The sequence below is a fragment of the Oryza brachyantha genome, chromosome 2 (assembly GCF_000231095.2).
Source record: "Oryza brachyantha chromosome 2, ObraRS2, whole genome shotgun sequence".
NCBI lineage: Eukaryota > Viridiplantae > Streptophyta > Magnoliopsida > Poales > Poaceae > Oryza > Oryza brachyantha.
In genome coordinates this window covers 21,920,160-21,944,723 of record NC_023164.2, presented here as the reverse complement: position 1 = coordinate 21,944,723, position 24,564 = coordinate 21,920,160, and the positions used below count along the sequence as shown (strand labels likewise).

General features: G+C 40.9%; 2 protein-coding genes across 3 annotated transcripts; one reads left to right on the top strand and one right to left on the bottom strand.

The window, feature by feature from the left end:
• Positions 1–17,693: 17,693 nt before the first annotated feature.
• LOC102711227 (transcription factor bHLH63-like) lies at positions 17,694–19,869 on the top strand. The gene is made up of 6 exons (XM_006647700.3): positions 17,694–18,152; positions 18,258–18,518; positions 18,618–18,752; positions 18,847–19,161; positions 19,251–19,329; positions 19,705–19,869. The coding sequence occupies exons 1-6, from the start codon at positions 17,892–17,894 to the stop codon at positions 19,740–19,742; spliced, it is 1,089 nt and encodes a 362-aa protein (XP_006647763.2). The 5' UTR covers positions 17,694–17,891; the 3' UTR covers positions 19,743–19,869.
• On the bottom strand, positions 19,758–24,368 carry LOC107303676. Of its 2 annotated transcripts, none has more exons than XM_040520588.1 (5): positions 23,854–24,346; positions 22,007–22,086; positions 21,618–21,736; positions 20,609–20,685; positions 19,758–20,084 (listed from the first exon to the last, which is right to left on the bottom strand). In XM_040520588.1, exons 1-5 carry the CDS (start codon positions 24,092–24,094, stop codon positions 20,059–20,061), a joined length of 543 nt encoding a protein of 180 aa, XP_040376522.1. In that variant the 5' UTR covers positions 24,095–24,346; the 3' UTR covers positions 19,758–20,058. The 2 variants fall into 2 exon arrangements, with proteins under 2 accessions (XP_040376522.1, XP_040376521.1); XM_040520587.1 differs by having other exon boundaries at positions 19,949–20,136; positions 23,854–24,368.
• Between the last annotated feature and the right edge of the window lie 196 nt (positions 24,369–24,564).

Below are 24,564 nucleotides of genomic sequence, written 5' to 3'. Positions count from 1 at the left end.
CAATGAGGTATCAAAAGTAACAAACAAATATGACCACGGGGTGCGTTCTTATTATAGGTTAAAATTAGCCTATTAGTCTCACACAAAATGAGGAATATGAATATATGATTAGCATATGACTAATCGAGAATTAAATATTAAAAGGTTTAAAATGGATAATTTGTTTTTTTTGAACGAACATTCTCTAGAGAATATTTTCACACAAAATATACCATTTAACAATTTCAAAATATAAACATTTCTAACATTTTAATCTTGTCATAAAATATAAATATTTCTAGCGCTATTCACAATACTTGTCCTACTCATCACTTCTTATTTAAAATTATTTTCATTTTATCCCCCACCCATACTCTCACCCCATCCATTCCTTGTTATTAAGATGCAATATAGTTTTTTTTAACCTTAATATATGCTAAACAATTTCAATGTTGGGTCGGAGGCAGTAGTTTAGAACGGGCCATGCTAAGTTCTTATGGTCAGCTGGAGCTGTTCTGTACTCCTCTGAAAACGTCTACCATCACCACAACGCAACACGCGATCATGCCAGTCTGATATGTCAATCGTCGAGTGCACAGATTCTTTGAATCTGCCCTGATAAATCGCTTGGGAGGCTGCACATTTGTTCTCTTGTTCCTTTTGTCATCCCACTATCGCTAACAAAAAACCGTAGTTATGTCAGTTTCACTCATCATCACGATGAGTTGATGACTTATTAGCCCAGCACCAGGTGTAGCTCACTGACTCGTGGCCGCCGGGACGGCGGCACGTCAGTTCGGTCGTACACTCACTTGATGCATGGAACCTTGGCTGCACCATCAGTCCCATCCCTTTCCAAATTACCCTGCGTGAGGCACATTCCATGAGTTCATTCTCGTTCTGAACCTGTCACGTGTGCTATTGAATTCCACGAGCTTATATACGGTTCTCGTGGCCTCGGTAGTTAAGGGAGGTAATCTGAAGTTATCCTCTAATAATAAAACATCTTATCCTCTCATGTCTCAGCTCTGCTATGATACTACGTAGCTGTTTGGATTTAGGGACATATAGACTGATAATAAAAATAATTACACAAATAAATGTTATTTCGTTAGATAAATTTTTTAAGCCTAATTAAGCCACGATTAGTAAATGTTTACTGTAGCATCGTATTTGCTAATTCTGAACTAATTAGGCTCAATAGATTCGTCTCGCGAAATATTCCAAAGTATGATGTGAGTTTTATTAATAGACTATATTTAATATTTCTAATTAGTGTCTAAACATTTAATGTGACAGAGACTTTAAAAAAAAGTACAGAGGAAACAAATAGACCCTATGTTGAGTTTTATACTAATCATATTTATCGGGTGACATGGAATCTGCTGTGCCATGGTAGCTCTGAATTTCAGTTGGTGACACAATATCTGCCCTGCCTTCGTGAGTGCGTCGTTTGCACCCACAATCCATGAGAAGCAAGTGGAACAAAGTCGCAGGCACACACACTTAACCCTAATCGACGCCCATTCCAGTTATGGCCACATGGGGGCTACACTACACTGCTGCTACATCCTGTCCAATCTGGCATAACGCTGACGGTGTCTTCTTCCCCTGCATGCATGCGTGCCCAGGTGCAGCGTACGGTGCCCGGATAGTATCTGGTTTCTCCCTTGGGTGCGAAGGCATCAACGCAGCATCCACCAGCACCATGCATGAACACGGGCATCGTGTCACCCGCCTATGCCGCTTGACCGCCGGCTGCTGCTGCTGCGGCGGCGCCCATTCCCCGGCCTGCACTGCCAGTCGTCAGAAAGTTTCAGAGTGCATGCACAACGGCAGAATCCGTCGTACTTGCAGTAATTGGAGTAGTAACTTGCAACGGCACAGCACGCGGATTGACAGGTTAGGGTGTTGGGTTTCGTCAGTGTGCTCGCACTGTCACACATGGCTGCATGGTTACTTGGATAGACAGTTGGCCACTGCTCCGGATTTACACCTCCTCGCCCACTAGCATGGTTCGCGAAACCATAATTATCGTGAGTAATTGTGAGGGTGTTTTCAGTATTTCCGGTTTCGTTATTTAGTGGTAGGGGTGGTAGGTGGGCTCATTCGCACCTCAATATGCCAACGAGCCTAATCATAGTACATAAGACAGCATTAACTTTTACAAACTTAACAAATTGATTAATCCGATTTATTTAAACATTTTTCATATAATTCGTTTTTTAAAAATACATCGTTTAGCAGTTCGGGAAGCGCACACATTGAAAAAAAGAGAAAAGTTTGGGTCATATGCTACTTGCGAATGCGCCCATTATCGTGCAAATATTTTTTTTTTACAAAATGCTAGAAAAATGAAAAATATCATTAATGATAGTTATGTAATTCCTAAATCTAATGGTGAAGAATTTTTTTTTCAAAAAAGAACGTGATCAACCAAAAGAGGTCGCGGAGTGATTTGAGGTGAGTTATATTGAAAAAATAATTAGATAGCATGCCTCGTGATAAGGGGCGATAATCGCTCTTACCATTGTAGTTTTGCCATCATATTGCGTGATTATTGTTTTGTTCTCCGCCATGATTAGGAAATCATGTGGTTATTAAGTCAATCGCACGGTATCTCGTCTAAAACCATGACAATTATGTTCCAAAAAATTAGATTCAAATTCTCACGGTTTTACATGATTATCGTCGATAATCACACTATCGTCGTGCAATGATTTCGGCTGTCGGTGATAAATGAAACCCTGCCCACTAGTAGTCTAGTACTACACGGCTTAAGCTTCTGCAGTTTGTTCGTCAAAACCGCGGAAGGAGCGGTATGCGGTGCGGTGTAGTGCAGGTTTCGCTTTGGGTCTGCACTCCTGTGCTGTGCCTTTCCTGATCTGCCTGCCAAGAGAGGAGCGCCCCGGATACGATTCCGCAATAATTTCTCCCGCTGCGTTCACGCTTGATCGATCGATCGGTCTGCTAGCTCCTTGACAGCTGGAGCGCAGAAGAGAAACGCTCACGCACAGCGGCGACGCGCGACGAGGCACTGCGGTGCAGCTCAGGTCAGCTAGAAAGCGAGAAAAAAAATTCCATGACGAGTAGTTGGTCGCCGCGCTGCTGCCACCGCGCGCCCCCGCCGCCGCCGCCTCCTTTCTTTCCCCCCACTGCAGTGGCAGGCATCGCGTGGAGCCCTGCCCCTCTCCCTGGACCGTGGCTTAAGTTCAGTGCACCGTCCAGGATGTCGCTGCCGAGTGCTGCATGCGCATGCAGCTGATAGGCTAGCTAGCAGCGACACAGGCTCAGCCGAGCCGAGCGATGGCCAAAGGTAAGCCACGTACCAATGGTGGCGCGGCGCGCCGGGTGGTGGCGTGGCGCGGGCGCGACATGTTGTTGCGTCGTGACGGCGACCGCGGGGGGCTGGGGGGGGGGGGGGGGGGGGGGGGGGGGGCGGGGCGAAACGCGACGGGTGTTGAGGAGGCGTCGTCGCGTGCGCGCGCGCGCGCGAGCCGCGGTGCGGCAGGATGGGGATCTCGATCCGTGCCAGATTTCTCCTCCTGGTACTACGGCCGTGACTGCGAGAGGAGAAGGGGCGTGTCTCCGCGCCATTGCCCGTGCCGACACCGTGACTTTGTGGTGTACCGTGGAGCAAGGGACTATTTGGATGACATACTTATATTATTTAATATTATTATATTTTTTAACTAGCATGTTTAATTCATGGCCAACTAAATTGTAGACACGCTCTAGCTAGAACATTACAAATTTGTCATACTTTTATAAGTGACATATGAGATCTTTACGGTGAAGAAAGAACATTATCATAAGTATGACATAAATTAAACATGACATAAATTAAACGGACATCTAAATTAGTCGAATATTTCTAACTTGAGTCTAACTTAAGCTGTGGCATGGTGAGGCAAATTGAGCGTGCGAACCAAATTAATAGCCCGAAATTTGTTTGTTTGTTCGTGGAAACGTGGCGCCGTGGCGGTGTACACGATATACATAATACGCCGTTGAAAATGACCTTGTTGGTATACTGCCGGTACCTGTCCGAGGACGGTTAGTTGCCCCTGTTGATGTTCATGGCTGTGGATCGGATAGTGGATGGTACTAGTATCCACCTCTAATTCTTTTGGAGTTTCTCTTCTTCCTGGAAGATCTGTCGGAGTATTGGCATGATGAAAAGACCGCTACTGGAGGGACCGTAGGATCAGATCTCCAGACATTAATGGGTAGGTTGACAGCTTGCAGTGCAGTAGTGTTAAGGCCTTGTTTAAGTCTTGTTTAGTTTATAAAACATTTTATAAAAATATTACATTAAATTTTAGACATACATTTAAAGTATTAAACGTAGTCTAATTATAAAACAAATTTCAGATTCTGCATGAAAATCGCGAGACGAATCTTTTAAGTCTAATTAATCCGTCATTAGTATATGTTGGCTACTGTAGCACTTATGGCTAATCATGTCCTAATTAGGCTCAAAAGATTCGTCTCACGATTTCTTCTATAACTGTGTAATTAAAACTTATGTATATTTAATGCTTCATTTAGATGTCCAAAGATTCGATATGATGTTTTTAATTAGAAAAAGTTTTTGGGAACTGAATAGGCCCTAGGTTGCAAAACATCATATCAAATCTTTAGACACATATTTAAAGTATTAAATGTAGTCTAATTACAAAATAAATTTTAGATTCCGTCTGAAAACCGCGAGACGAATCTTTTGAGTCCAATTAATATGTCATTAACACATGATGTTACTGTAGCACTTGTGGCTAATCACTTCCTAATTAGGCTCAAAAGATTTGTCTCACGATTTCTTCTATAACTATGTAATTAGTTTTAATGTTCATGTATATTTAATACTTTATTTAGATATCTAAAGATTCGATGTGATGTTTTCAGAAAAAAATTTTAGGAAATAAACAGGGCCTAAATCCATTCACAGTGCTTGATCCAGATCAATTTATATTTGTAGTCTTAATGAGCTATTTACTCTATCTATTCTAAAATATAAATATTTTTAAAATTAATTACGAGTATTAAGAGAGTAGGTATTTATTAGTAAAATGTTATGTTTGGATGGGAAGAGAACATAGGTGGAGAAATTAAATAGAGAACAATTCTAGTTGGTTGAGATGTGAGATTAGGTGGAGAAATAACTTTATTTGGCAAATATGCGGTAGTAGAAATAATTTTATTTGGGGACGGAGGGAGTGGTACTTGGTTTTATAATTACATCTAAAAAAATTGTGAATTCTTGATTAGTTAGGGCTTTTTCAGTTTAGAGTAAACAAAAAGGATCTCTAAGGATTAATTCTTATGAGTGTCATTTCAGTTTATATGAATAAAGTACAGTAAAGCCAAAAAAAAAATCTTTACTGCAAGTTATACAGAGAAAAAATAGTAAATTTCACGTGTGCTCAAATCTCTTAAAAAATCATACTACCTCCGTACCTCCGTCCCTAAATATTTGACGCCGTTGATTTTTTGACACATGTTTGACTATTCGTTTTATTCAAATTCTTTTGTACAATGTGTAAAGTTATATATATGCATCAAAGTATATTTGACAATAAATGAAATGATATAAAAATAATTAATAACTATATAAATTTTTTAATAAGACGAAGGGTCAAACGTGTATTAAAAAGTCAACGGTGTCAAACAGGATGGGGGAGTATGAAGTAACGTGAGTATGTATTTATATTTCTTTCACTTTTTATTCTATTGGATGAAATTCCACCCACTAAACAAGCACTTAGTAGCTATTATTATGTTAGAATAAGATAAAAAATATTAAAGTTAGAATTATCGAAGTGGTTTAAATAAGCTATACTACCTCCGTTTCATAATGTAAGACGTTCTAGCATATCCTAAATTAATATAGATATCAATAAATCTAGACATATACATAAATAATATACATTGGTTAATAGATAAATCTAAGCATAGCTAAAACGTCTTATGTTAGAGATATGATCCGAATTATTACCTATAATGTATTTGGATTATATTACTAGTTTCCTACTAGGTTTCTCCTAACTATTTCCTACTTGGAGTAGGAGTAGGATTAGTTTTCTAATAGGATTTTGTCAGCCTTTTCCTATTAGGACTTCTTGATTTCCCCTTATATATATCCCCGGTAAGCTGCACGGAAAGGGTGCGACGGCCCGGTGTATTCCCCTGCTATTGTAATCATCACCTCATAGTGGATATTGCCGGTTGGCGCCCGTGGTTTTTTCCCGCAAGGATTTCCACGTTAAATCTGCTTTTCGGTTATGCCTCAATTTCCCTAACAAGTGGTGGGTTTGTTGATTCTGATTATGCTGGAGATCTTGATAAACGGAGGTCTATTTCTAGATATATCTTTTCTTTGCGTGGTTCAGCTGTCAGTTGGAAAGCTTTACTTCAGTCTGTTACTACTCTTTCTACTACTGAAGCAGAATATATTTCAGCTACTGAAGGTGTCAAGGAGGCTATTTGGTTGCGAGGTCTGGTTTCTGAACTTGGTATTCGACAGGGTACTAATGTTGTTTATTGTGATATCCAGAGTGCTATTTATTTGACCAAGAACGACATGTTTCATGCCAAGACCAAGCACATTGATATTAAGCACCACTTTATTTGTGATATTGTTGCTCAAGGGCAAGTTACTGTGGGGAAGATACACACTGAAGACAATCCTGCAGATATGCTCACGAAGTCACTTTCCAATACTAAGTTCAAGCATTGCCTGGACTTAGTAGGTGTTCATGGTGCTTAGCTACCCTTCACGGTTTTGGAGACATTTTCTCCTAGTTCATATTTATAGGGATTTTGATTCAAGGGGAGGTTTGTTGGGTTATGACTCAAATAACCTAATCATAATCCTAGTACTAGTCCTAATCCTAGTCGTAGTACTAGTCCTAGTCCTAATGTTAGTCCTATTTAATGCCTATAAATATAGGCCACCCTTTATATGTAATCCTGTACCTTTATTAGTGGATTTGTCTCCCGTGGTTTTTTCCTCTCTATTTTAGAGGGGTTTTTCCACGTTAAATCCTGTGTCTTGCGTCTATTTTCCTAACAAGTGGTATCATAGCCAAGATCTGATCTACCGGTGGCAGCGTTCTTCGTCGTGTATCTACGGTCGGTGGTGGCTGTTCCGTCCAATACCTGTCGTGCACTCAAAGCAGTACAGCAGCAAACAGCAAAGCAGTTGTATCGTCTTGAAGTGTCAAAAGGATTTATTTTTTGGCGGAATTTTCTATGTGCACATCATCAGCCTTCGTACCAAGGAACTTTTCTTTTCTTTTGGAATCTATCATATTTTTTGATCTGTAATTTTTCTCGAAGTCTTTCACCAAATTAGACATTAAGAAGTTTGATAGCAAGATCAGTTTCAGCATATGGCAGGTTCTTATGAGAGTTTTTTTGTACAAGCTGGTGTTCACGAGACCAAAAACAACCGAGTTCCAATTTGCAATCCGCCACCGTCGGCTGGTTCGTCAGACCAGATCGATTTCTGACGTCAACATTGGTGCCCTTCGATCTACTGACTTTTCTTCTACAAGCTAGTGTTTGGAAGAGAAAAACAATTCATCGAGGAGAATTTGGTTGTTCCCATTTATCACTTTGATCAAATCTATCAGGAGATTTCAATACTTCGTTTCGCTATTCTGTTGGGTTCCCCCAATTTATACCAACAGTTTCAGGATTTGATCCTACGGCGAGTTTTAAAGTATTACTCAATGCCCTTGTTTTGATCGTGTGATTTCAGAGGAACTGTTATGAGCACATGACTAATTTTTCATGAGGTTTATCAGGAGATTCTAAGTATTTCGTTTTGGTTCTCATCTCTGTTGGGTTCTACCAATTTATACCAACATGTTTAAGGTTTTATTCTCATTACGAGTTTGAAGTATGGTTCACTGCTTCTGTTCAAAAAAGCGAGGTTCTCGTTGTCCTCAAGTTTGGTTTGTGCTTATTATAGTCCAAAAAACTATTTGCCGCAAGGTGATTTTATCTATATGAGGTTTCTGGTGATTTCAATTTTTATGCTACAAGGGAATTCGTTTCAAGGTGGAGATTGTTAGAGATATGTTCCGAATTATTATCTATAATGTATTTGGATTATATTACTAGTTTCCTGCTAGGTTTTTCCTAACTGTTTCCTACTTGGAGTAGGAGTAGGATTAATTTCCTAATAGGATTTTGTCAGCCTTTTCCTATTAGGACTCCTTGATTTTCCCCCATATATATCTCTTGTAAGCAGCACGGGAAGGGTGCGACGGCCCGGTGTATTCTCCTGTTATTGTAATCATCACCTCATATCGGATATTGCCGTTTGGCTCCCGTGGTTTTTTTCCGTAAGGGTTTCCATGTTAAATCTGTTTCTCGGTTATGTTTCAATTTCCCTAACATCTTACGTTATGAAACGGATGGAGTAGCTTGTTAATGAGCTAGCTCATGAACCGAGCTAAGCTAGTCTTTAGGCACATTAAGGTCAACGAGCCGAGGTAGCTTGCTCATTCCTACCGGTGCTCGCTGTCTATGCCAACTCGATCCTCTCGTCGCCCGAGCAAGGGAATGGCCGGTGAGGAGGAGGAGGAGCATGGTAGATAGAATAAAAAGGTTGAGGGGAAAGTGATGGCGAGCTTTCATGTTAGTCTGTGGACTTTGAAATGTTGTGTGTAAAAAATAGACTTCTATGTAAATCGCTAAAATACAAAGACGAAAGTACTGCCACCGTTCGAAAATAGCGGATGATTATTTGTTTTTTTAATAAAAAAATCAAACGACATGTTTTCTAGAAAAAAATAATTTATGAATAAAAAATATAAATATATATTCTTAGCGAGCTAAAATCCCAGTCTAGAAATAAATTTTGGTGAACAAGACATAAAATTAACTCCAAATTTAAAATTAAAAATTTAAATTTTGGCTTATAAGTTATAAGCAGAAACGCAATGATGAAGGTTATGAGCTAAAATTTAAAATTTTAGCATTAAATTTGGAGTTTATTTTGATATTTTTTCACCAAAGTTTATTTTTCAACCTTGATTTTTACATTGCCAATATACGTATATAAAATTTGTACTCATAAATTATTTTTTATTTGTAAACATGTCATTCGGATTTTCCTACGAAAAAGCCAAACAATCACCGTATTTTTAACAACGTATTCAAATTTGATCATCAATATTGTTATTTGGATAGTCATCTAAAAAAATTATCTCTTCGTATCAGTTACCACTCAAACAAAACATCCATATTACATCCTCCACATATATTTTATTAATATGTTATGATCATACTCTCTCATGTTGTTTTTGCTCTCTACCCAATATGGAGTATGCTTTAATTTTAAAGTATATGATGAAGTATCTGTTGGAGTAATTTTTTACTCCATATATTTTATTATAAAAATAGAGGATGAGATTGAATATCCGCTGAAAATGCTCATATGATATAGCATTGGCTAGCGCATTTAGTCGATGGTGAGCTTTAGGACTAATGAAATCAAGGAGTGAATAGCAACAAAATAAGCCAGAGGCAGGGAGCGAAATAGTGGTCTAGCTCTAGCGTGCAATCAAAGGTAAAAAATCCTAGTGCGAAGTAAAAAGAACATTATATATAAATTAGTTCAAAGCCAAATTTTAGAACGGATAACAAGCCAAAAGTGCAATTCACTTTTTTTTTGGGGGTTTCGAGACCTATTTGGGTCACATGAATTCTATTTAGCAAAATATCGTGCGCAATACTTCAAGTTAAAATGTGGGAGGCTCTTCTATATCCTTCTAGAATTGAATTGATTTCTACTAAATCCATATAATTATTTTAGGATTCTAAAATCCTATGTTTTTCCTCAAAATATCCTTCATTTCAAATTCAAAGGGGCACTCAGTTGGCATGTGGAAAATAAGACCTCAGGAGCTGGAAAATAGTCGTGACATTGTACCTTTCCCTTATCTAGACAGCTGTGGAGAGGCCAAAGATGCATCAGACATAAGAGAAGGGAAGAGAACCACCCGAAAGGATAGCAGATAGCTACCCCTCCACAGGGACCTATCATTCCCGGGCCCTAGTTTTGCAAGCCAACAAACTTGATGAAGACCATGCTGATGGACCCCTGATGATTGCTCCTGGCATGATTCCCAGGCTTCACCTTAGCCCTTGCTGAAAAATTCAAGCATGCATCAGTATCATATAGGAGTATGTAGTTTCTTTTCTGGGATATCCAGCTCCTGTGCGTATTCTTTAAAAATATCAATCAACAACAGCGATGGTGGGGCTAGAAATTTTACGAAGTTTAAATAAAACCACTACAAATTTTCTTGGTGCTACCCAGAAACTGAGCAAATTCTCGGTGTTTGTCATTATAGGATGTCGCTTGGTCTCAATGGCTCGAGGGCGTGAAGCCCAGGCATCTGCCCATCTGGATCCACCCACTGATCAACAGTGGAAGAAAAAGGACTTGAGGTGTTTTATGGTGCTTGAAAGCCATATGGCAATATGGCATGTCCATTAGATGCAATCTAACTCCACAAAATATCAGTTGCAAGGTCAATTCCGGATCCTAAAGCACAATCTGCAGAGCATGTGGTTTTAATGTGTCCACGTCTGTTTTAATCTGCCTTTTTAGTTGAGTGTAAAAATCTCCACTGAAGCATGCTAATGCCGGTCAGTCTCCTAACTTATGGCCACTAATTGTATTCATCCTAGTCAGATGGAGGTAAAAGTTCAAAGCTTAGATCGATTTGCTGCCAAATTGAGTCTGCATCAAGACAAAAGTTTGAGTGCCCGTAATTATGCAGGCAAGGTGAGATGCATCACTAAACAGTGGATCGATGATGATAATCTGACGAGTAACCTGTTGTGCAGTAATCCGGTCTACCTCAATCAAGGTCTGGAGAAAGGATATGTAGGGCTGGATCCTGGATGGAAACGCCACATCCTTGGTTACTTTTGAGTGATAGGCTGATAGCCTAACAAGAGTTGGTGACACAGATGCAACAAATACAGAGCACTAAGTTATGAAGGATTCCATATTAAGGACAGAGCCAAGCACAGCAGTTCGACCCTTATAAGCTCATAGGTAATACACGTCATCTAAAAATTATGCTCTTACAACAATTAAGGCAATGAAGCCTCTAAAATTAATCCACCAAAGTACATATTTTATTAATGTTTCTTCCATTTCCCTAGCCTCACACAAGAAAATTCTCTCCTATCTTATGCTAAGAGTCAACTAAGAGCCAGTGTTACCCTTATTAACTTTTCTCTCTCCTCTCTATTCTCTCTGCTATATCAACAAAATTGTCAAAGTGTTAACCTTAGTAGCCTACTATTAAGCACTATTGTACATGTCATAAACATCTCAACTTAGAACATATAGCATTATATATAGAATAGCTCTTATGGGTAAAGTAATTAAGAAAGTCCCAATAATAGGGAAAGCCATTCATCATTTGCTTTATGGTTAACAAGACGTGGAAAAAATTATCGAAGCAACCAAAAATACTTCCTCCGTTTTTTTTTAAAAAATAGCTCCTCTTGTTTGTCCCACGAAGACTTTATTTTTAACGATTATTGTATTAGAGTTTGGTAAAGTAGGGGACAAATGCATTGAGATTTCAAAAGGTAGACGATAAATGCATTAATATTGATGTTTGAAAAGGTGAAGGATATTTTAGACTTTACAATTTTTTATAAGTATATGTGAAATGGGCTAAAATAGAATCTTTTTGGGATGGAGAGAGTAATTTATAGGTAAACTTTTATATATGTATTTTTAGCAATTTAAAGGACGGTTAGAAAATAAACTATGATGAAGAGAAACTCAAAATAAAGTCTAAACTAAGCTTCAAAATTCAAATTTTAGTCATGGCTGATAAGCTAACAAGCAAACAATCAACTACAACCAAACGATAGGAAGTTAAGGCTCGTCTCAGTGTAGTTAAGCATTGAGTGAATTTTGGACTATAACATGGTACAAAAAGTACCAAAGCATCCTAACAAGATGGTTACTCCAAGCTCATGTACGTTTTCACCAGCTCGTATAGGATGGAGGTTAAGTTCCTAGCTGTTCGCCACTTATCCATTAAATAACGTAAGCTAGATAGGTACAAGTAGACAGGAAACAAAATTTACTCTAATAAACCAAAATAATTCATGTGTTTTCCCTATGAAATATTAATTCATTTATCCATTTCTGCATAATCCCAAATTACGTCAATTTATCAAGTACATAGACAACATGTAGCCGACATACCCATGAATTCTGGACCGCTTGCAGTGTGCTACAATATCCACCTGCTGCGCTCCAATTTGTCAAGGTCCCTAGGCATGCAGCAGCCTAATTAGCCATATCAAATCCCATCGGTTTATAATGCATGTACGCTGGACGGGCCACTTTGTCACATTCCATTCACCTGCTCGAATTAAGCCCGCACCAAACGTACCGTCGTCCATCCTTGTGTAAAATCAGCCGCACCACACCACACCTGTCTGGGAGGAGCGAATGCCACATGGAAACATGGCGGTCGAGGGCTAGAGGTGGAGGTAGAGTAGCAACTAAGGCCAGTCTCAATGTCTATTTTTACTATGCAGTTTCTAAAACAACTAACTTGATAAAATAATATATGAAATAACTACTCACAAGTCACAATGCAATATTTCATTGTACCATTTTCAAAGCTAAATAAAATATTTAATCATTGCTGAAAGTTTAATTGCATACAGATAGTGTTTGATCGCATGAAATGTCTCAAGCCTCTCAATGTGAGTTTCACTGCGTTACCGAGGACGTGGAAACAATATTCAAACGTTTCATGGCCATGAAACTAATTCCTTCTCTCTCCTCATAGTTTTATACAAATATTTATTTTTGTGCTGATGTGTCACATATTTAATGTACATGACACATCCATTAAACCCCCATTGAGACTGCCCTAATAGCATCTCCAAGAAAATGCTACTATAATACTTTAATTCTCAAAACTTTATATTGGATTTATTCAAAGAAATATTAAACATAAATATTACATCATCCTTCAAAAAGAAGTCAAAAATTGTCTAAATTTAAGATACGATATAGCTGATTTTATACATACGTAAATATTAAGAATAAACTTAACATGTTGAAATTATATGCTTTAGATGCTTTAGACTAATTTCTAAAATTCAATTTGAGAGGTCAATTTGAGACACCCTTTCGAGGTGCTCTAAGCTATGGCTACGGCTATACGGGAGGAGGAGCTAGTCAGGACGGGCTGGATCACGCGGCGGCACGCATGTGGGGTGTCCTGCGCGGCGCGCGCGGCCGGAGGTGGCTTTCAGGGGCCCTGTTGGGCTGCACCGGCAGAGATCCCCTCTGCCGTGCCTCCCGCCGGCAGCGGACAAATAGAAGACAAGCCGCGAGCCCCCACCACCACCACCCTGCTACTTGCCTGCCCCTCCACCCAGATCGGCCCCGGCCGTCCATCCATGCATCTGCTTACATCGCATGGCGCAGGAGGAGCTGTAGCTTGCTGCGGGATCGCAGGTGGACATCGATCGCCGAGGCCACCCGCGGCAGCAACAATTCACACTTGCCGCGTCGATCTCATCCTCTCCTACAGCCTTCGCATCCTTGACTTCAGTCGCTTGACTAGTGTGCGTTCGATACATGATTAATTAATTATTAACTATAAAAAATTAGAAAAATAGATTAATCTGAAATTTAAAACAACTTTCCTACATCATATTTTTTAAAAAAACACATCATTTAAAAATTCAAGATACGTGCGCACGAAAAACGAGAACCTAGGAATAAGAAGAGGGCAAACGAATGAGGCTATATGCCCGTAATATTTTGTTTCTATTTTTTTGGTTTTTTTAAGATACACTCTAATGACGATTAGTCTTCTGTTATTTTGGACCCAACAGATCTGATTTGATTAAATTGTATCAGTAATATGTGTAGTAAAATATTTTGGGGGTAAACTAGAACTAAAATATATAAATTTATGTGTTATATATCTACCAAAGTTATAACTAAAATACTTATATACTTATAAAATTAAGTAGTTCATTTTAAATTTTACTACACTATTGTCATAACTAACACTACCCATTTTTTAGGTGTCCTTTTAGATAGGTCTAACATTCGCACATATGAAACAAGTGTGCCTATATTTCGACTAGCCTATGCATGTGTTTGACTTGGCGCGCACACTTTATATTCATCTTCATCCCTTCTATCATCCTCTCCACGCCGGTCCATATGACCAAAGGGATTCGAGCCCATGTAGAAACACCTTCAAACTAATAATTATTTGTATTCTATGCTGACAAGCTCAAAACCCTATGAACTACCCTCCAACAAGCGCAGCCTGGCGATCATGTCTAGCACCGTCTCCCTGCCTTAGCCACCTACACTGGGTACAACCGCACTTTAGCCGAATTTTATATTACACGTGGTAACTCATGCCCAACCCAATATACATACAGAGGTTGACTTTGAATGTCTCTTATACCTCTTTTTCATTGGTCCATTAAAATCTTAAACTTTCGTAAAATTATATATCTTGGTGATAACTTATGTTACTATTTTAAATCATTGGTGATAAGTTTATAATATGTTGGTTGTGTTGCTCTTTATTAAATTGTCTACCTATTGAGATACCATTCATGTGAAACTTATTGGGTAACCACCAAATATACCAGTACCCAACAGACATGGGTAATGCACTAAGTTCTACTTATCAAATATTGATCGAACCACTAAAGTTAGGTATAAGTCAGGCATGGATTTGCTATTTTCATGTCTGACCCGATTTATTATCATCCGTACCATCCACTACAAGACAACCACTCTCTCGGTCATTCTTCTAAGCCGCAAAAACCAACCCATGCACTCCTCCGCCCAACTTTACCTAGAACTCTAACATGAATCCAAATTAGTTTCATGCATTTGCGTAGGGTGCATGTATGCACGATGCACAATGACATTAGCTATTTCATGTTGTGTCTGCTACTTGTTTTAGCAATACAATTATCTCTAACTGACCATAAAAAGTACGATACCTTATGGTCCCCTAGGAAATATATAAACAACTTAGGTGTGTTTGCCAGCAATGAAAAAAATAAGGAAAAATACCCTAGTTTTTCGGGAGATATCTTGTTTGTATGATGTTCTACTTCTTGTTCCTCCCTGACTCTCATACTCACCCTTACAATAGACATTAGAAAACAGAACTTTAAATTGGTGGTGGGGGAGAGGGAGGGGGGAGGAGAGTTCTGATGCGTCTATCCTAATTTTACCAGTTTCTTGCTGTCATCGAACATATGAATTTTTTTGTTGGTGAGAAAAGAATACAAGAGACGAGATAGAGGAGGCAGCTTTCCTTAGGCTGCATCCGGCTGCTCCCTTATTCACCCCCAGATTTCTAGTTTTTCGCGTGGACAGTGTCCGAAAGTGTTTTTTTAAAAAAAATTTCTATAGAAAAGTTGCTTTAAAAAATTATATTATCTATTTTATAAATTTTTATAATTAATAAATTAATTAATCATGTATTAATCTTTTGCTACGTTTTCATACTGGATAACTAACCTCTCTTTTCGCCCCAGCGGCCGTCCTTACTGAGGGACTCCATCCATGAGCGTGACCCTCTCTGAAGACGCTCTGAGGTGCATGCATCCGGGGTCAGACGGATCGGCAAGCTAGCGCACACAGCTTTTGGTGCGTGAGATATATGCGATGATGGGCGTGCAGCGGAATGGCGGATGCGTGTATGGGGCTGTGCTCTGTAGCACCAGGTATAGCACGCGCGTGCATGGCAGCGGTGGCCCACTCGGATGGACGGACGTGGCGGCCCTTGCGCTATGTGGACGCTGGTCGTGCACGTGTTGCGGCCACGTCGGCACGCGCCGGCCGGCCGGTTGCCTGCTTGCTAGATGATCGATCGAGACCGGGATTACGATCAAACTGATCTTTCCGATCCCTATCCCCTTCAATTCCTTGAATGAGATTGATCGACATGGTTACATCTTAGTGCAGAAACGCAATCCGCGTCATCTCTCTGGCTGACCACCGGAGTTCCGAAACATGATCCTTATAACGTGAATCTTGTTCTTTTTTTTCTTCAAAATTCGAACTCACGATTCTTGGCCTGGGGAGGATTTAAAGTTAATTTGTATGGTTGCACCTAACCCAACAAGGATGGGTGTTGATATCCCGTTAGCTGAAAGGCTGAAACAGGAGCTAGGGTTGCTCAACAGAAAGGAGACAGCTAAACTACCCTGATGGTTTGTCCCTAAAATTCGGATGAATTTCGCACAACCTTTTACAGCTTTGCTGCCACTCGAGAGTCAAGATTCAATTAATCACATTGTCATAAATTTAACTTTAAAGAGCCGAATGAACTATGCACGCCAACCCTTTTTTTCGATAAAGGACTCATAAAAACCGACCTATGCATGCCAACTATAGCTCTATATATGGGTGCAGATATATGGAAGCAAGACTGATAGTTTGATACATACTGATATGTTATAATTAGGTGTAGGGGTCCAGTGGACGGCTACTGTTTGGAGTACTTGTTTGTGTAAAGATTCATAAAACAAGAACAAGTTAATAACTGTTATAACTGATCCACACAAACATGCATTGCTTAGACAGGGGTGCGAGCTAATCGAGCTGATGAATGTTAAATGAAAACCACTAGGCCGCAAAAAGAACAGAATCACTCCAGGTTTTTCAAATCCATTAGTGCTTCTGAATAACCACTAACTGTTGCATAGTTCCATCAAATCATGATCTATAGCAGACTCCAAAGAAAATAGTTTCTTCTACTTAACTTAACAGTTCCCCTCAATATCCTGCTTCCATAATGTGCTAGAAAACACAAAGATGGGGTGCACCAATGCATGCTTCCAGACAATCACCAGGAGATTGTCAGTGGACAAAAATTAAGCCGATGTTCACGTGCACTGCTCATTTAGGAATACCCGTGCTAACGAACTGGAACGCAAAACACCGATTCTATTCAGTAATGACCAACGGGTTGTTATCACTAATCTGAGCATCTTATTTCTTAATGCAATGTACACGTGGCGAGTATGGTGTGGTGGGACAGGGCCAGTGCAGAGAAGATAGAGCTGTCCATACAGGTTAATGGAGCAGCTGTCACCTCCCCAATCGTCCTTTAGCAGCATCAGCGAATGTTCAGAAGCCACCTCTTATTTCAGTATATGCACAAACAAAACCTTCCTTAGAAAAAAATTAACTAAGTTGAGTTGATACTTGAGAATGGCTTGGTATGATTCAAAACAGCAATTTAAAAAAGTGTGATGCGGTATAATGGGTTACTAGTATGGAGTGGTTCAAGAGCCAACATCCATCTTATTGCCTGATGTGGTGTTGATCTATATGCCCATCACTAAAGCAATTCCAGTGATTCTCACATTGATGCGTTCTTTTATGGAGGAAATGAAAGTAATAGCATAATTGCTAATTTGTGGATTACAGGAGGGCCAATTGATGAGACCTAGCAGCCAATGCATATGCCAGCTGAAACACAGGGACCCGCCCTACTTTATCCAGCCCTACCTCACATGATCACACCTAAAGGGCCAAATCCAATCTCATACCAAAAGTACGATTACACAATGAAAGGTTCCTCCTCTCTATCCACCTATCGTTCTCTCTATATATATGGATTAGGAAAAATTCCTGAAGAGCAAAGGAGAGAGGGAGAGAGAGATAGGGACACGCAAACTTCAGGCACAAGAGCCCTCCCCTTAAGTTTTCTCCTAGCTACCAGTTTGTTGCTTACCTTGAAAGGATCACAATCCTATTTGCATCAAAGAAGAACATCAGAAGAACCAATCAAGCTTTGGACCCAGAATTGATCATCTCCTCTCCTTTCCCCAGAATTGATCAAGCAATGGCGCAATGCGGCGGCGGCGGCGACCTTTCGCGCCACCGGAAGGGTCATCTCGAGACCGTCGAGAGCCTCTGCCAGGGGCTACTCGACGACGTGATGCTCGACGATGATAAGTGCCGAGCCATGTTCGGCTACCTCCAGGAGTGGCAGGACCTTGGCAGCATGTGCTACGGGAGCTTAGGCGAGCCGCCGCTGCCGCAGGCCAGCAACGGCAGCGGCGGCTTCAGGAAGAGGAGACCGGAAGCTTGCCTAGACGCAAAGGTGAGAGATTTGTGCATTGGCTGTGCCAACCCTGCAAAAGCTCAGCTACTGCCCAACCGAGTATTGACTGGCTGTGTATGTGTTTGTGGCAAAAACTTGTGTCAGGCTGAGAGCGACAGCGTCTGCAAGAGGCAGAGAGGGAAGCAGCAGCAGCAGCAGCCGTGTCATCCCGATCAGGTGGCGGTGGCAGGGAAAGGGAGGCTGGAGAGGGCGCGGGCAGGAGCCAAGAAGAAGGTGGAGGTGGCGTCGCCCAAGGATTCCCCGGCGACCTCGGCGTCGACGGTGACCGCCGGCCAGAAGACCGACTACATCCACGTCAGAGCCCGCCGTGGACAGGCCACGGACAGCCACAGCCTCGCCGAACGGGTAACTAACTGTAGCCATCGCTGCCTGGATCGCCATTGATCCTACCTTCATCTCAGTCTTGTTGCTTAGAGCTAACGACATGAAGAAACTGTTGCACAGGTGAGGAGGGAGAGGATCAGCGAGAGGATGAGGTACCTGCAGGAGCTGGTGCCTGGGTGCAACAAGGTCACCGGCAAGGCCGGCATGCTCGACGAGATCATCAACTACGTGCAGTCCCTGCAGAAGCAAGTCGAGGTACCGTCACCAATCCTCCGGCTCCTCCATGGATGCAGCTCTGATTTCTTCTCGGTGTTCATCGAAGGGCTTACCTTTGCTGCTTTTCTTGCAGTTTTTGTCCATGAAGATCGCGGCCTCAAACCCGGTGGTGAACTTCAACATCGTCGAGGACCTCTTCGGCCGGCAGCTCAGCCAGGCGGCGTGCAACCCTGCGGCTCTGCCGGCCATGACGCTGCCGATCGAGCAGGTCGAGCCGTCCTGCCTTCAGATGGGCCCCTTGCAGCAGATGCAAACGTCTGCTGGATCCTCTAGCTTTGGACTGAATATGGTCGTCAGCAACCCGTACTCGCCGGCACCAGGCGGCCAGATATCGGCTTCTGCGGCGATGTCGGTGCCGGCAGGCGCATCGGTGGAGCCATGCATCAACGTAGGTGGCGGTAAAAATAGTCCTTGACAGGGTGTATGGTTTTCCAGCAACTGTATTTCTGAACTTGGGGTTTCTGAATGTTGCTGCAGGTGAATGGAGCTGCAGGTTGGGACATTGGCGCACACAATTTGTTCAGTGGGTTTGATGCACCGTTTCAGTCAGTACAAAGTGAGTAACTGATTTGAGTCAAGCCTGCAGGTTACTTTCTGCTGAACCTAATGTGAAAGAACACAGATAATAGTTACCCCAGCAAAAATCTATAACCCTGATCAAGTTAACAGTTCGGAGTATAGAGTAAATTGACAGGTAGTTATTAAAGAACTGAAAAACTGCATTCACACTCAAATAATTGCCTAATCTGTGCAAATTTGGGTTAAGTAAAAGGTGTATTATGCTTAAGTACTCTATCATAATGATATGAACACACTTATGCTCACATTAACCAAGTTATTGTACCTGTGAGTGATGGAAGTGTTAAAGCTTCAAAGAGTTCGTTTTACATTTAACTAAGTGACTGAATCCAGCTTCTGCTTTCCCCTGCAGGTGATTGTTTGCTAGACAACCTCAAAATGGAAATGTAAGAAGGAATGAAGGAGAAGTCCACATTCCAGGAGTTTTAACCACATCAATATTTGTGGCTGAAGATTCTTTATTCATAGAAACTGTACTAATGTCAGCAATGGCAATACAAGTACATTTGTGTGTTTATATTTGTCTTGCTACTCCAATTTCTAAACAACACGTCATTCTTCATTCCACTACCAAACAATACCATTAATTCAAGCATAACTCGACTACAAATCTACTAAAATTTCATAATACTATTTATAACATTACAATAATTGAAAGCACAACGCCCTACCGATGCACCATCATCTGCTACGTATCTTCCTCCCTTTAAAGCACAGACTGTTCACCAGCTTCTGCAAAGACACAATTGAACCTTACTTGTACTGAAAGTAAAAGATAATTCGTCTGCAAAATATACAGTGACAATTACTTCAGATTTCTGAACAAGTGCATCCAGATCCAACTCAGAAGACATCTAAGCATCTTCTTGGTTCGAGATTTTTTAGAGTAGCTATTCAATATATTCCAATCAAATGAGTCCCATCATTGGAAGACCAGATTATAATCATATTCTCTTAAACCGGCAAAGATACCCCAAAAATCAGTTTTTCATGAATAGATTTCAGGTTGATTTCTTTCCTGACTTCATAAACAGGCTTATGATGTTCAGACAAAGAAAAATCAGTTCTTTATCACGCACAAACTTGTCGTCAGGACTCTGAAAAATCATAAATGATACTTTATAACGAAAAATCATAGAGAAAATGCCAAAGTATTTTCTTGTTATTCAAGCATAACTAAATTTCTTCTTGATCTTATCTGCAGCTGTGTCTTTACTTCCTGAAATTTTCATGAAAAGTAAAGAACTTGAACTGACCTTTGCCTGGGACAATGATAACTGGGGCTGCTTTACAGTTGTGGAAGCAATATTCACTGACACTTCCCTGAAACACACTACAGTAGAAAGGCAAAGTTAGAGATGGAGTTGAAATGCCATCCGCAGCTCATGTGCAAGAATGAAATATGACCATGCATCAAAAGGTCAAAAAAACTAGACAACAAATGTCATAATATTCAGCAGACATTTCATGAGGATCAAACCGTCAAATATTGGTTGAAACACACATCACTAAAACTCCTAGTAAATTTGCAAGTTGTGGTTTCACTGGCAATCATGCCAGCCATCATCAATCATTGAATTTGAACATGTACTTAACGCTACACAGCAAATGATAAAAGCAGAAGTTTGTTATATATGAAACCATGTAGTTTCTTTACATTCAAAGGTAAAGGTAAAAGGATGCGAGATTTAGTTGCCTATTTTTGCAAGCTCTACTTCAGATTGTTCCGAGTAAGGTCAGTTGATTATTATATTCCATAGAGTTGAAGTACCTCTTCCGTTAATGTCAGTGGTTATTCTAATAAAAGCACAATATCAGAACTGGAAACATATGTTAGTCCTTCGTGAGTAGTGCTTTTAGATGGTGGATTAGTGAGCAGATTTAGTGTTCACAGCTCAAGATATTAGTGGACAGACAATGATTTTAGTGTTCACTGCATAATCATCCTGGTATTTCAAATAGGGACTGCAAATAGATTACGAAAATAATAAAAAAAAAGGATTTTGGAATGACAAGTTCCATGGATTGCCCATGTACGCAAAATCTCATCTTAATGGCATACTATTTACCAGATAAATTGCTGATAGTGAAGTTGGCTGATAAATTGCCACAATTGCTAATCGTGAAGTTGGCCAGGGACATGATCTTTTTATCAGGTCTACAAACCAATTTCTAAGGTCCTGAGGTTCTCTAAATTTTAGAAAGTCAGAATCCCGTTTCAAAAAAAGAAAGTCAGAATCGGGCTGCAGTTCAAGAGTCTCGTACCTCTGAATAAGGCCTCTACCACGTGTGCCAAGAATGACTGCTGCAGGCTTTAGTCGCTCTGCTTCTTGGCAAATAACCTTTCCAGCTTCCCCTTCAACAATCCTTGCCTTAGTCCGGACCTAGTAAAATCCCCAATAAAAGGAAGACATATTAACCCCTTGTGGAGAACATAAAAAAAGACTGCATATTTCAGAAGAGACAATTCAATCCGTAGCGACTAGCAAACAAGAGGGAGGCTCCGTAGTTTTCATTAAAATCCATCCATAGCATTGTGTATATAGATTTTACAAGGCATCAGGCATGTAAATGAATCTTTTTCATATCAACATTGAGACATTGAGTACTTTGTTTAACAAAATAATTACAAGCATGGGAGGAACAAAGCATACCAGTGACGTCTTGAATGCCTCAATTGCTAAATCCTCCATGAGTTCCTGACTTTTCTCATATACTAGATCATTATTCACACCTAACACAAATTGCGCACTACACAATCAGCCTGCCTTTCAATCATCCACAAAATTGAAAAAGGAAACATGTTTCAGTAAGTAGAAACATAAATTTCTCTCAGAATGTAGACCATAAGAACAATTGTCTTCTATTCAACATATAAAATCCAGAAGCTTGAGTTATCTCAAACAAATGCCCCTAGATTGTAGGACTCAGGGTTTACGTCACCGCGGTAACCGCGCCCACCGCGGAGGCACGGCTTCGGTAAGCTGCGGTAACCGAGTTTAAATTTGAGGAGAATTTAAAAAATTTGAGAAAATTTAATGAAAAAATATATGTTGTATATGTTGATATATAGTGTAGTTTTGCCAAGGAAGTTAATGAAAAAATGTATTCCCGGCGTAATTAAAAATCATAAATGAGTATTTCGGAAAACAAAATTAAAAAATAGCATATTGCAAGTAATATTTTATAGGAAGATGGTCAAGAATATTTTGTGTTAAGTCATTATTATTTACACTAGACACTAGGGTACATAATGTTGAAATACAAATATACAACGTTGGATATGTGGAAAATATGTATAGAGAAAAATTATACGTGCATCTTAGTACACATAATAGTTTTATTCGTAATAATAGATAGTAGGTATAGTTGTGACGCAACAATCAAAATAAAGTTATTGGTGTGAATTATTTGATAAGGGTGATATGACGGTGTATGTTTGTATATTGCAATATCAAGAATTTAGAAAATGTCATGTGAAACTTTTCTTGTTTTCCTTATGACATGTCATATTTTTCCTATGTTATAAATATAGTTACAAAATATTTTCTTATTTTTCATGTATTTTTTTAGATTTTTTAAAGTTTTTTTTTTGCATTTGACATCACACCCGCGGTCTTCTCACGGTAACCGTGGTTTCGGCTACAAAAACCGCGCGGGAAGCCGCGGTAACCGCCGTTCTCATGTGTTGTTCCAGCAAGTAGTTACCGCGGCAAACCGTGCGGTAAGCCGCGAAAACCGTGCGAGTTTAAATTCAATTTTTTTGAATTCAAATTCATCACGGTTTTTGCGATATCCGCGGGAGCGCGATACCGTGGTTTTGGCGGCTTGCGCGGTAAGAGGACCCTGGTAGGACTGGATCTGATATCATACACTGCCCTTTCCACGTGTGGCCAGGATACCAACCCACAATCTTAACTCGGTACCCAGGTGCTACCATTCTCTTGATCTCTCAAACTAGAGTACTGTATTTCACTTCTCTAATGAATCAGATCACTAAAACGAAGTTCACTTCTAAGTCCAGCATAAATTTGAGTTCCTCTGAGTCAGGTACTCAGGTCTCCATATAGGCTCATCCTCATCCAACAGGAAACAATGGCACGATACAGTGATACTGCATTGTATCAAAATTAACTAGCCTACTGAAAATCATATGGGCTCGCTGCCTGGGCTACTGCTGTCACATTCAACATGTATGTTTGGATGGTTATCAAAATCTGGAAAAGTGCATGGAACAAGCAGCCAAATGTGAAGCAGATACTTTTGATTAATTAATTCATACACGATGAGTATCAGTATGCACTAAACAAATCAAGTTGTTACTTGTTAATTGGATTGAGCATATACAAATTACTTAATCATCAACCTAAGACATGATCTAAAAATCCCCACAAGCTAATTAAAGCAGATAAGTATATGCAGCACAAATCTAGGTTAAGTTCGCACTCAGGGGGCGATCGGAAGAGGCATAAGGGAGGGGTGGCCGGGTGGGGGACTCAACTGGAGACGGCGTGGACGAGATGGAGCGTGTCGGCCATGCGGGCGAAGTGCACGAGCACCCAGTCGAAGGCGTGCTTGGAGTTGGGCCCGAAGTCGACGGCGACGAGGAGGTCCCTGCCGCGGCGGCGCTCCCCGGTCTCCCGCTCCAGCTCCGGCGCCGCGTCCGACACCACCGGGACGAGCCGCGGCAGCAGCACCTCCCTCCAGCTGTACTCCTCCACCTCCTCCTCCACCGTCTCCATCGTCCGATCCACACCCAGACCAGCCGCCGCCGCCGCCGCTGCCGACGAAGCCGAAGCGCACCAAACCTCCAAAGAGATCTCTGGCTACCTAGCGGAAAGGTGATCACGACGCGCCGGATCGACGCCACGCATGAGTCCCCCCCACATATACTCTCGCGACCGCATTAACTCCGGGGTTTCGTGTGCGCGTGCGTGACTCGGTAGACCTGTCCTCGCTTGTGAAAGTTTGAACGTTCCAAGCAAACGGATTTGTCGTGCTCCAAGACGGAGGCAAAATTGCAGTTCCTCTCTCTCTCTCTCTCTCGTGCGGATGCGTAATCTTCTAGAAGGTCGCGTGCGCAGATACGGTGCCGCACTCTGCTTGCTTCTAGAAGGCCGGCCTCGTACGTACGGAGGTCGCCGTCGTCTCTTCCGTAGGATTAGCATGTCCATGTGGCGATGTCACGGCGGCATGGACTTGGGGAGATGCT

Coding starts and splice junctions, on each gene's coding strand:
- LOC107303676 (XM_040520587.1), bottom strand. CDS start 24,094: ATGGAGACGGTGGAGGAGGAGGTGGAGGAGTACAGCTGGAGGGAGGTG. Junction 22,087..23,853: donor TCTCGTCCACGCCGTCTCCA/GTTGAGTCCCCC, acceptor AATTTGTGTTAG/GTGTGAATAATGATCTAGTA. Junction 20,686..21,617: donor GGTAGAGGCCTTATTCAGAG/GTACGAGACTCT, acceptor TTTCTACTGTAG/TGTGTTTCAGGGAAGTGTCA.
- LOC102711227 (XM_006647700.3), top strand. CDS start 17,892: ATGGCGCAATGCGGCGGCGGCGGCGACCTTTCGCGCCACCGGAAGGGT. Junction 18,153..18,257: donor AAGCTTGCCTAGACGCAAAG/GTGAGAGATTTG, acceptor AACTTGTGTCAG/GCTGAGAGCGACAGCGTCTG. Junction 19,330..19,704: donor ACCGTTTCAGTCAGTACAAA/GTGAGTAACTGA, acceptor TTTCCCCTGCAG/GTGATTGTTTGCTAGACAAC.